We start from the raw sequence: 12500 nt of genomic DNA on the forward strand, positions 1-12500 counted from the left end.
AGATGGCAGAACAATTAGCATCGTGCTAATTTCCTTGGCGTCATGAAAAAAATTGACTTCAAAGAGGTCATTTAAGCAAAAAATTGAGCTTTATTACATGTTTTTTTCTTTATTTTAGAAAAAAAGAAACATTTCTACATTTCTACGTTTCAGCATATGGAGAGCTGCTTTGACACCCCCGGAACAACAATGAAGTAAAAACAACAACAACAGAAAAAAAGGAAGTAAAGAATGAAGAGAACAGCAGGACAAGGGCAAAAACCAAAATGGCCGACATTGACATACAATTTTCCACCCTCTCATGATCTAACCTTGTGCTTTGTCATGGTGAGGAAATAATAATTATGAAAAAACAACATGACCAAGGCCCTTAAAACAAACCTGGACCCTGTTTCTTGAAAGCGTCGTCGCTAACTAGTTAGCAATTTAGTAGGTTGGTAATGGGAAATTGCATTGCAACCAAGTGAGTTGCTAAGTTATGAAAGCGTCATCGCTAACTAGTTAGCAATTTAGTAGGTTGGTAATGGGGAATTGCATTGCAACCAAGTGAGTTGCTAACTTAGTTAGCAATGACGCATTTATAGTAATGCCTCTCTGGATGATCCAGCACCAAGCCTGAGGGCTGTTGACAACCAATTACATAGGCACTGCGGTGCTGTCATTGGATTTCTGGTTGTACAGTGGCGTCAAAAGACTTCAGTGGGGCGACCATTAACTGGAACTAGCAGACCAGAAATTCGAGAATACAAGAGTACGAAATGATATAAAATGGGCCGAGCGTCAGACGGTGGATAGAGGGACATACATGCATGCAGAGTGATGGAGAAGTGGGGAAGTTGTGTTTGACACACATTTTTTTTTTTAAAGTAATATTGATTGTCATTGACTTCCTTTCTGTTCTTCTCATGCCCCCTTAACAAATCATACACGCCCACCAAGATTGTCCAGTGCTTGTTGTGCTCCATTTTCTCAGAAGAAGAGATCTTTTCAGAGGGCCTTTTCATTTCATTTCATTTTTTTTTTGGGAACAGAGTGTGTGGAGAAAAAAAAGGTTCTGGAGAATTGAAGGCTTGCTTGCCTGGCTGTCAGTCTGCCTGTCAAACCTGCCTGTCGATCCACTCTGTCCCTGGCTGTCCCTGGCTGTCTCTGGCTGTCCCTGGCTGTCCCTGGCTGTCTCTCTCTTTCTCTATCTGCTCTGTGGCCTCTGACCAGTGTTGCCAGATGTGCAATAATTATCGTATTTGTACCATCATTTAGTCCATACTGCCCTCTGTACAATCAAAAAAACATGTTGTACGATAATTTCAGAGTTGTCATTCAGTTCATTTAAGATGCCTTGAAACAACAATTTGGGACTTGTGCGATCATTTCCTCCCAAAAAGCCCGCAAAAACGATAATTTTGAGGTGTTGGTACGATAATTCAGCATTTTCCATCTGGCAACACTGCTTCTGACTCCATAGCGAGGTAGCCTACATCCAGACAGTGCAGTGCAGTCACCCATCCCACCCCCACCTGCCCCCAACCCCACCCCCACCCCCAGCCCAACCCCACGCTCCCCTCTCTTTTTGCAGGCAAGCGAAGTCAATCATGACCACCAATTCGCTGCAAATTGAGTTCAGAATCAATATGGCCGCAGTGTGCTTTACTGTACAGTGTGCAGGCCCCCGGCTCCAAGCCCCAGACTGAGCAGACTAGCCCAGGCCGGCCTCAGCCTAGAGCAGTGTTTCTCAAAGTGAGGTGTAAGCCCCCCTGGGGGGGCGCGGAGGCATCTCAGGGGGGTGTGTGACATCTGATTTTGGGTTTTTTTCCCCCAAGGAAATGATTTCCTGTCTTGCCAATAAGTCAATAAGTTTAAAGCCCTCACCAACATTATATTATTAATTGTCATGAATTTGAATAGCATAGGAAATGAACACATATCTGCATTCAACTGCAGTCCCTCTTTGTTTAATCTCACCAGTCACCTTTCCTTTGATTATGCGCAGCGATCGCAAAATCAGTCTGCACGAGCAGCGGGGGTCTCGGAAGCATTCAGACCCTCCCGGGGGAATGATGGAAAAAGTTTGAGAACCACTGACCTAGCGCCATCTCACCCTCCAGCTCCAACCCTCCAAACCCCCCACTACTCCACCACACCCTAACCCCCCATCTTCACACCACCACCTCCCCCCCACGATATGCTCTGCTCTGCTATCCCCAGAGGTCCTAGGCTTTTTTAAAGGGTTGGCCTTAGGAGAGTGGTCGGCGCCACACTGGATTGGCCGACTCAGTATAGACGTGTGACAGGGGAGAGCCACCGCCTCACCCACACTTGCAGAGAGCTGGAGAGAGCTAAATGTAAAATATCGAACTTCATCGCAGGCCTGACCGTGGCATATAACCCTTTTTTTTGTGGTTATGTGTGACTGTGTGGGAGAGAGTGTGACAGAGAGTGCGTGTCCGTCTATGGCTATATCTCTGTGTGTGTGTACGTGTACGTGTACGTGTACGTGTACGTGTACGTGTGTGTGTGTGTGTGTGTGTGTGTGTGTGTGTGTGTGTGTGATAGAGAGTATGCATCAGCAGGAGCGAGTGATTGGGAATTGTGTGTGTGTGTGTGTGTGTGTGTGTGTGTGTGTGTGTGTGTGTGTGTGTGTGTGTGTGTGTGTGTGTGTGTGTGTGTGTGTGTGTGTGTGTGTGTGTGTGTGTGTGTGTGTGTGTGATAGAGAGTATGCATCAGCAGGAGCGAGTGATTGTGAATTTTGGGTAATGTTGTCTGCTGGGCCAATGAATGACACTGGATTGGCTGGAGCGTAGAGAGGTGGGTTAGGGGGTAAGCAGGGCTCAGGTACTTATGCCAGCACAGATTAGATGAGGAGCACAATGGAATAGACAGTTCGCTGTATAAAAACACGCACGCACATACGCAAGCACACACACACACACACACACACACACTCACGCGCACACCAGAGGATATCACAGTGGCAATTCAAGGAGATGACAGAAGGCATGGGGGCATCAAAACTCATAAGGCTTATTTTTCACGCTCAGCTGTTTGTCATAATAACAATAATGATACAAAAAAACACAAAAAGACTGAAGGAGTGCAGACTACATTGGAATGCATCAAAATGAAGACAAAAAAAGATACAGCTCGAGACATAAAACATTATTTTTTAAAACACATTTAAAATTCCTGGTTCATATATAATTCTACTGGATATACTCGTGTTCCCTCGTATTTTGCTGTTGCATATGCATATGTAAATAATAATAAAAAAGAGCCTTTTTATACAGAATTTAGAAATTCACAAAATAAATAAATTTGTGGCCTTTTAAAATTGAATCTCAATCGTATGGTTTTCTTATAATATATATATATTCATATATATATTTCTATATTTCCATTTCATATTAACAGGAGTTCAACTTTTTAAGGTTTTATTCTCTGGGGAAAGCAAATAAGGGATATTTTTTTTCTTTCCTTGCTTTGAATCACCAGCTTTGGAGTATGTTTCCCCAACGCATACATACATACATACATACACATACATACACTTCCTCCCTCCCTCCCTCGGTTCTCTTCCTTGCTTTGAAAGTCGGCAAGGGGAGCATATAGTCAAGTATATACTATCTGTAATTGGATTGCCTCAGCAGACATTGAATGCCCATTTCCATAGAAACACAGTGTGTTAAGGCCACCACGGGGTCTAGGCAGGAGCCCTCTCACAGCAGGACTTGAGGAGTGAGATAACAGGGGAGGAGGAATCCGTGACTGGAGAGCCATAGAGCAGTGAGTCACACACATAGGTATACATACGCCAGGGTCGACTCGCTACATCGCTCGCTAAATCGCTCGGTCAGTCCGTTGGCTCGTGTGAGAGAGGCGGTGTTGAGGCATGTAAATCTCAACTGTGTGACTCAAAACCAAAGAACGTCAAAGGGAGAGAGAGAAAGAATGATAGGAGGAAGGAAAACAAACCACCTTCCCTTATTTAAACTTTTTCCAAAAAAACCTCCATTCTTAAGGCACAGTTCAGTTCAGTTCAGGTCCATGAGGCATATTTTGGTTTGTTTGGGGTGTATTGGTTTTGATGTCCTTTAAAAAAAACGGAGAAAGAAAGACCACATAGGTCACATAGGTGAGACGAGATACAAAAAGATGTCCCACCTTTTCAGCAGGTCGCTGTTTCTGTCCTTGACAAGATATATATTTATATATATATATATTTATATTTCATTCATATATATATATATATATTCATTTATTATTTTGGTATCACTCCCACTGTCAAGCAGAAGTCCAACAAGTGAATTACAAAGCCTGAAGCAACTTCCTTTCTTTGGTTGGTTGGTTGATGGCGGGTAAGGGGGTGGAGGGAAGAGAAGAGTAGAGAAGAGAAGAGATGACTTGAGTTCGTTTTTTCTCTCACTGGCACATTTGGTAAGGTGGTGGTCCCTGCTTCTAAAATGGCTGTGTTTCCTGACAGAGAATGTTCATGGAGGTTTAGGAGGAGATATGAGGACAACATATTGTATCGCAATGTCCTCCTCCTCCTTCCGATTTATTTAACACAGACATCTGCAAAAAAAACCAGACTATCCCTTAAAAAGTTCGCAATTTTCTTTTAGGCACGGTATCATCATTTCTGAGTAAACAAATGTCCTCGGCCGGCAAGGGGCCTTTTATATTATTTTTTTTCTTTTTTTTTTCGAGAGCAATAAATTACAAATTTGCTGCTGCTACCATCGAGACTGCTGACAAAAGAAATTTTCAAAAAGAGAAAGAAAAAAAACACAGTTATCTTTTGAAGTCCTCTGCAGCAGTCATCTTTTGGTATTTCTTATTGGTTGGACACGTCAATTTTTCATGGTTGGGGCAAAAAGAGGGGGTGGGGGTGATTGTTGACGTGTCCGTTCCCCATCCAAGACGCCTGCGAAGGGTGGGGACGACTGGGTTGCAAAGTGTGGGAAGAGGTCTCATAAATCCAGTTCAGAAGTAAAATCCCTGCCACAATTTTTTTCCAACACAGGTTACTTAACTGAGTAACTGATCAGTCTACCTGTCTTGAGTCGAGTGCCCATTGTGATCAGCTGATTCAGAGCATGGTTGGATCAAATTTGTGGCATTGTTTTTGAACGTTCTGAACCAGAGATTGGCACCTCTTTGACAAGGAGTAGGGGGAGGGTGAGAGATCAGGGAGTGGGGACTACTGTCTTTCTTCCTTCCTAGGTCTCAGACTCGGTTTTTATCTGGATGAAGTTGGATGAAGACGTGGGCAGCCGCACAGACATGTGACCACCGACGACCGTGGAGACGGGCACCGACACCGACATGGGGAGGGACATGGGCACGGAGATGGGCACCTCCAGCAGCTGCTCCTTGGGATCCATCCCGCCTTCCAGCTCCTCCACCGGGGTGAGGCCTTCGCTGGGGCTGCTGGCCAGAGGCAAGGTGGCCATGGTGTCCAAATGTCCGTTGATGGCGCTGGCCTCCAGCCTCTCCCCCGCGGCCATGCCTCCGTCCTGGGTGAAGATCACAGTCCTGTAGCTGAGCTCCGTGCCTCCGCAGCCGTCGTCCACGGCCTCCTCCTTGACGTAGATGGTGTTGCCCGCGTTGACTCCGGTGGGGTCTCCGCAAGAGACCAGAGACTGCAGGTACAGGGGATCCAGGATCTCCTCTTTCACCGACAGGCCCTGGAGCTCGCCGGACTTGAGCACGGTGGCGATGACCGTGCCCGGCTGCTGTGCCACCACGCTGGGCTGCCCGTTGGCGTTGAGAGCCACCAGGCGGGTGAGGCCGTTCAAGCCGCCGCCTGTCTGCCCACTACCAACGCCGCCGACGCCGTTCAACCCTCCTCCTACTCCTCCTCCCATTCCTGCTCCTGAACCGAGGCTGGTCACCAGCAGGCCCTCGGAGAGGCTGGCGGTCCCCCCGGAGCCCCCGATCATGCCACCACCACCACCACCACACCCACCAGTGCTCAGGTTGCCCCCAGGCCCCGTGGCCAGGGAGGCGGTCTGGATGGTGAGCACGTCTTTGCCCCCGGGGCTGCTGGAGGGCACGGTGGTAAGGATGACCCGGGGTGGGGAGCCGTGGGTGGGGTCGCACCCGCCGCTGCTGGCCAGCATGGTGGTGAGGGGCACCGTCTGCAGGGTCATAGTGCCCCCGGCCTGGCTCGTCAGCACCATGGGCACGGTGGCTGGCATGTTGATGGTTCTGGAGGTGGAGAGATGGAGAGATGGAGAGATGGAAGAGGGGAAAAGAGGAGAGAGTGAGAGAGAGAGAGAGAGAGAGAGAGAGAGAAAGAGAAAGAACAATAAAGAGAAAGGGAGAGAAAATAAGAAATAATAAGGAAAAATAGAGATATAGAAAGTGAGAGTGAGAAAGAGAGTGAGAGAGAGAAAGAGAAAGGCAGGGAGAGAGAGAGGGAGGGAGAGAGAGATGATAAGTACAATGTCTTTTTTATTTGTAACATTAGGTACATTTCATACCTGAACTATCATGACAATGGCTGGACAATAATATTGTGATACCTTTCAGGGAACGATATGATGAACAATAAAGAAAACACTGCAACCATTCGCAATCCCGCACCACCATTCTGTCCCTTGTTCGCAATTACAGCCGGACTCTTGGCATTAAAATGCGATTTTTCATTCTGGACGCCGATATTGTTTCTGTGATGATCATAGCCGCGTGTGTTGTATGAACATGCCTTAAATCATTCCTGCTCCCACTAGGACGCAGTGCTCACTTATAAACAAACAGCAAAAACAACAATGGCCTTATGTCGAGGCGCACATTGTGTGCGGCGCCGCTTAACATATGGACAATGCTCTGGCGACACAAAAGGGTGTGGAGGGAGGAGTAGTAGGACTTCCATCTTTTTCTCTCACCACAGTGTACACGCATTTTTCTATTATCCCGAAGCCCTGGAAGCTCTTGAGAGCAAGCATAGCAATAGCGTATACACAGGGAAGCAGACAAGGGGGGGATAAAGGGGTGGGGGGTAAAGGGGTCAGTTGTCCTGGGCCCAAGGAGATGAGGGGCCCAATTGGGTTCTCATTACATTGAATGTATTGGGTGGGCAGGGGGGGCCCTTTCAGATTACTTGGTCCTGGGCCCAGCCAAAGCTGTCGGCGGCCCTGCATATACACTCGACACTCGCGCGTCTGGGATGATGAAAGCAGGGGGGGAAAAAAGAAGAAGAAAATGCGGCATGTGTTCAGAGACCTCCGTTGTTGTGTTGTGTTTAATACACTCGTGTCTGCTCCCATATGTTTGCTGTTTGTATCGACGCTGCTCAATGCGGTCTTTTCCCATTACTAAATGAACGTTGCATTATGTACGTGGCTGTTTATTGATGCCATGCTATGTATCATGCAAATGGTGCAAGTGAGACTCAACAAAAACAACACTACTGTAACTGTAAACTGATGATGTCCCATTCTAATGTTAGTACACAGGGGGGGTGGGTAAAGGGGACAGTTGTCCTGGGCCCAGGCTGAAGGGGGTGGGCAGAATTGGGTCTCCGTTAGAGGATGACATTTTTCGGGAATTCCCGATGAAGGTAGTCAAAATCTTAATGATGAATGGGAGCGGGCAGGAGCGAGAATAAAGATGCATAGGAGTTGGAACAAAAATGACAAAAAATATTTTGAGTGAGAGTGGGCGGGATAGAGAGACATTCTTACAAGAGTGGACGGGACGGGATTTGTTTCTTTTATTCCAGCCCGGGATGGGACGGGATGGGATTTTTTTTCAGGGACCGGGATGGGACGGGAGTGAAAATCCACTGCAGTGTCATGCTCTAGTCTCCATTACATTGAATGTATTGAGTGGGAGGGGGGGCCTTTCAGACCACTTTGTCTTGGGCCCGGCCGAAGTCGTCAGCAGCCCTGTTAGTACACTCCACACACTACAATAAACTAATGGCCTTAGTCAGGGCAGCAGACGGGGAGGGGACAAAGGGGTCAATTGTCCCGGGCCCAGGGAGACAGAGGGCCCTATATTGGGTCCCCATTCCACTGTATGTACTGAATAGGGGGCCCATTCTTTGTCTTGGGCCCGGCCGAAGCTGTCACTGTCACTGGTAGTACACTCCACACACTACAATAAACTAATGGCCTTAGTAGGCAACAGCCCTTTGTGAGTCATTATGTTAAAAAGCTAGCACCTTGAGAAAGTAGGGAGCGGAGATGTAGTGGTGATTGGTGATGCTGTTGTTGTTTGTGTGTGTGTGTGTGTGTGTGTGTGTGTGTGTGTACAGTATATCATTTTCTTTTTTCTTACTGACAACGATGCATGCATGTAATATTATAATGATTCTTGTCTTTGCGTGGCTACATGCATTACTGGTAATTTACGGCAAGCATAACAGGGTGTTTGCGGGTCGTCTACCACATTTCTGAGTGCTTCCCGCGGGTGATCTATAGCACGTAATTTAATGACTGGGGTGTTGGGAGTGCTATCCCTGGCTGCACGCATCAACACATGCACACACATCTTCAAAACGCATACATACAGAAACATACGCGAGCGCATGCTTGCATGCACAAACACAGACATAATATCTAAGCTACACACATAGGGCTTCTCGCGTAGAGTACATTACCACACATGAGCAGACACAGAAATGAATACAGTACACGTCCTTACACATAGATATAACCATACCCACTACATTTCCAGAGACTTGCACACACAGACACATCAATAAGCCTCGCTCCCACTCTCACACATATTTAATACGTTCAGAGACCCAACAACCCCACCCCAAACACAAATACAAACACATTTTCCCATATGCACACATACACACACTCAATTGCACAAATGTTCAAGCATATTTGAAACACATGCTCTATGTTTCGACTTAAATGACTGTGCAGTCACACATACGTACACAAACATACAACCTCATTATATACCCATATACACGCACGAACGCACACACACACACACACACACACACACACACACACACACACACACACACACACACACACACACACACACACGCACAAAGGCACACACACGCACACACACACACACAAACACACACACACACACACACACACACAGCACACACACACACACACACAGGCACACACACACACACACACACACACACACACACACACACACACACCACACACACACACACACACACACACACACACACACACACACACACACACACACACACACACACACACACACACACACACACACACACACACACACACAATCACACCATTATCCAATAAGCACATCCCTCCTGCTGCTCACCTGACGGAGTGTGATTGCGCAGGCACGGCCGCCCCCTGGTTAGGCTGCAGCACGTGCACCGTCTGCAGCAGCTGCTGCTCAGCATGCTTGCCGTTGTGCCCCCGGTGGTGCACCATGCCCGGGCTATGGGCCTCCCTCTTCACCCCTCCAGCCCGGGGACCTCCTCCCGCGTGTCCCCCGCCACCAGCGCCCTTTCCCTGGCCGCCTCTTCCGGACGCTCCCCCTCCTCCTCCACCTCCACTGCGGTTCATGCCACCGCCTCGGCCGTTAGTGGCGGCCCTGTGCCCACCGCCACCTCCTGGGGAGAAGGCACCGTAGGCGCCGGGGCTGGCGTCCATGCCCTGGCCGTCCTCGTCGTCGATCACCACCAGGTCCGAGGGCATCTCCTTGAACTGGTAGACCAGCCGCTGGCCCTCCACCTTGGCAAGGATGCCCCGCTGGTAGTAATACCTGGTTTGGTACACACACACATACATACCACACACATGCAAAAACATACATCCATACGTACACGCGCATGCACGCACACACACACATACAAACACAGACACGCACGCATGCACACACACACATAACACGCATGCACACACGTGCACGCACGCACGCACGCACGCACGCACGCACGCACGCACACACACACACACACACACACACACACACACACACACACACACACGCACACACGCACACGCACACACACGGAACAAGAGAAAGAAAGGGACAAAATGAGGGTTAAGCTAGAAAACAGATAAAAAGCAAAACAAGAGCAAAAGATTGATGGTCATGGTGGTAAAGGTCAACGTTTCATTTCTGTGTATGTTTCAGGCACGATATTTTGTTCTTCATCCCAGATTCCTTACCCAGGTTCCTCACTCTGACAGATGGAGAATCTGTTTTTCTTTCTTGTCTTTTTTTACCGTCTTCTAATTTGCTTATTGCATATTATTTCTTACAGTCTTTTTTTCTTCCAGGTCGCCCCATAATATACGCCTTTCCACCACTGGAACTCTGTAATATTGAAAATGTAACTACCATAGTACTACACTACTATGACATAACATAGGCCCTTTAGTAATGCACTATGACTTTGGTCATTGCAATTCTGGCAACAGCAAATTTCTAACGCTGGGTCTTAAAGCAGGGGTTCCCAACCTATTCCACCTTGGGGCCCACTTGAAATTTCCACAACTGCCCGGGTCCCACCTCTGACCCAATAAACATTACATTACATTACATTACATTAGTATTTAGCAGACGCCTTTGTTCAAAGTGACTTACAAGGAGCAATTAGCGACTTACAAGGAGCAATTACATTAAACAATTAAACAATACAACTGAAATAAATAGTCAACAGTGTCACACAACAAATATTAATTTGATGTTCAGAAAATGATTTCAAGGTCCACAGTTTGAGAATCACTGTCCTAAAAGGTTCAATGGTAACACTTTCTATGCCCATTTGTGGGGGAAAACAACCCATGCAAGTCAATTGGTGAAAAGATACGGACCTGTAGACTAGCGTTGTTCGCGCGCAACATGCCGAAAACGTGTTGTGTTGCCGGCTATTCAAATAATATAGCCAAACAGCCGTGGCTGAAGCATGGAATGTGTTCATTTAGGCTAGCCAATGTAGCATGTACGTCAATGACACATTCAATTTGTTTTCACCCATAAAGGGGCGTAACGCAAATTTAAGAGCATAGTACCCGGATGGCCGTTCATGAGTTTATCTATAGCGCATTATGACTGCATTTATAACAACTTATAATGCGCATCATAATGAATCATAGTGCATTAGGACAGTTATAATGTATTATAAGCCCCTTCACTGCCTGTAGTTTATAACCATTCACGAGCACTCAAAACACCCCAAGATTTATAATGCATTACAAGCTAGATTCATAGTTATTCATGACTGTTGATATACTCCATCACAAAGCATTATGAGTGTAGTCATAATGCACTATGATTACGATGCGAATTAGTTGTTATAATGTTTTAAGTTGTTATAAATGTGCTCATAATGCGCTATAGATATGGGCTTCGCAGAAAGTGTAACCGGTTCCATCCCAGACTTACCGCAGTGCCCGGCCCATGGTCTCGTAGTTCATGTCGGGCTTGTTCTTGTGCTTGCCCCACAGCTTGGACACGGCCTTGGAGTCCACCAGCTTGAAGATGCCCTTCTCCCGCTGCGTCCACTTGATGTACTTGGGGCAGGTGTTCTTGTCCTGCAGCAGGGCCAGCAGGAACTCCCACAGGTAGATGGTGTTACCTGGAAACGAGACAAGACAAGCAGAGAGGAGAGGAGAGACATGAGGCTCAATACAAGCAAGACATGAGAGAGGAAGCGGTGTAACCTAGGATGGACAAGACAGGAACTCCCATGGGTAGATCCCAGTGTTACAAGACAGCACAGAGAGGAGAGGCATGAGGCTCAAAGCAAGACAGCAGAGAGGAAACGGTGGTAGAGAACCACTGGTTGAGAACACCACTGCCTTAGATGGACAAGACAGTATTTCCCATGGGTAAATAGTGTGAACGTGGAGGATACAAGATGGGAGGGAGGAGAGAAATAAGACTCAAGATGGATACAGGAGACAAGAGAGGACAGGAAAAAGAGAGGAAACGATATTAGTGTTGGCCTTGGGTGACACTAGAGAAGACCTTGGAGGGCCGTAGACAGATGGTGTTAGTGTAACCTTGGGAAACACAAGGCATTAGAGAGGAGAGAATTCAGACTCAAGACAAGAGAGGAGACAGGAGACAGTAAATGGTGTTCTCTTAGATCACGGGTGGGGAACCTATGTCTCGAGTGGCCATTTGCGGACCTTGAGGCCATTTAATCCGGCCCCCGATATAATTGTAATGTTATGCTGCTTCACATGAAATATGGCGTATTTTGCAAAGGAATCTTAGACATTACATAATGCAATGCAACTAAGTTATATTCAGGGGACCTGGAGAAACTAGGGTCTGTTTTAAAGGTGGCTGCTTTCAATATAGGCCTAAACGGCAATGGAAAATTGTGTTCATAGCACGGCCCTTGGAGGAATTTGAAGTGGCCCCTGAAATGAAAAAGGTTCCCCACCCCTGTCTTATATGGACAATACAGGAACTCCCACGGGTAAATAGTGCTACCTTGGAGAAGACGAGACAGGAGAGAGATAGTGATGGCGGTGCGTTGGATAAGACAGATGAGGAGACGGTATTAGTGTGACCTT

At 47.1% G+C, this 12500-nt stretch overlaps 1 protein-coding gene across 3 annotated transcripts in view; it reads right to left on the bottom strand.

Annotated features, from left to right (window-relative positions):
- Positions 1–3081: 3081 nt before the first annotated feature.
- Positions 3082–12500, bottom strand: part of elf1 (E74-like ETS transcription factor 1) — a 94670-nt gene continuing 85251 nt past the window's right edge. For all 3 annotated transcript variants that reach the window (XM_063190331.1, XM_063190332.1, XM_063190333.1), the window contains 3 exons: positions 11359–11551; positions 9280–9729; positions 3082–6204 (listed from right to left, as the gene is read on the bottom strand). In XM_063190331.1, the coding sequence (XP_063046401.1) occupies positions 5214–6204; positions 9280–9729; positions 11359–11551 (1634 nt within the window). In that variant the 3' untranslated portion in view covers positions 3082–5213. The remainder of the gene's footprint in view (positions 6205–9279; positions 9730–11358; positions 11552–12500) is intronic.

This window comes from Engraulis encrasicolus, chromosome 23 (assembly GCF_034702125.1).
Source record: "Engraulis encrasicolus isolate BLACKSEA-1 chromosome 23, IST_EnEncr_1.0, whole genome shotgun sequence".
Classification (NCBI taxonomy): domain Eukaryota; kingdom Metazoa; phylum Chordata; class Actinopteri; order Clupeiformes; family Engraulidae; genus Engraulis; species Engraulis encrasicolus.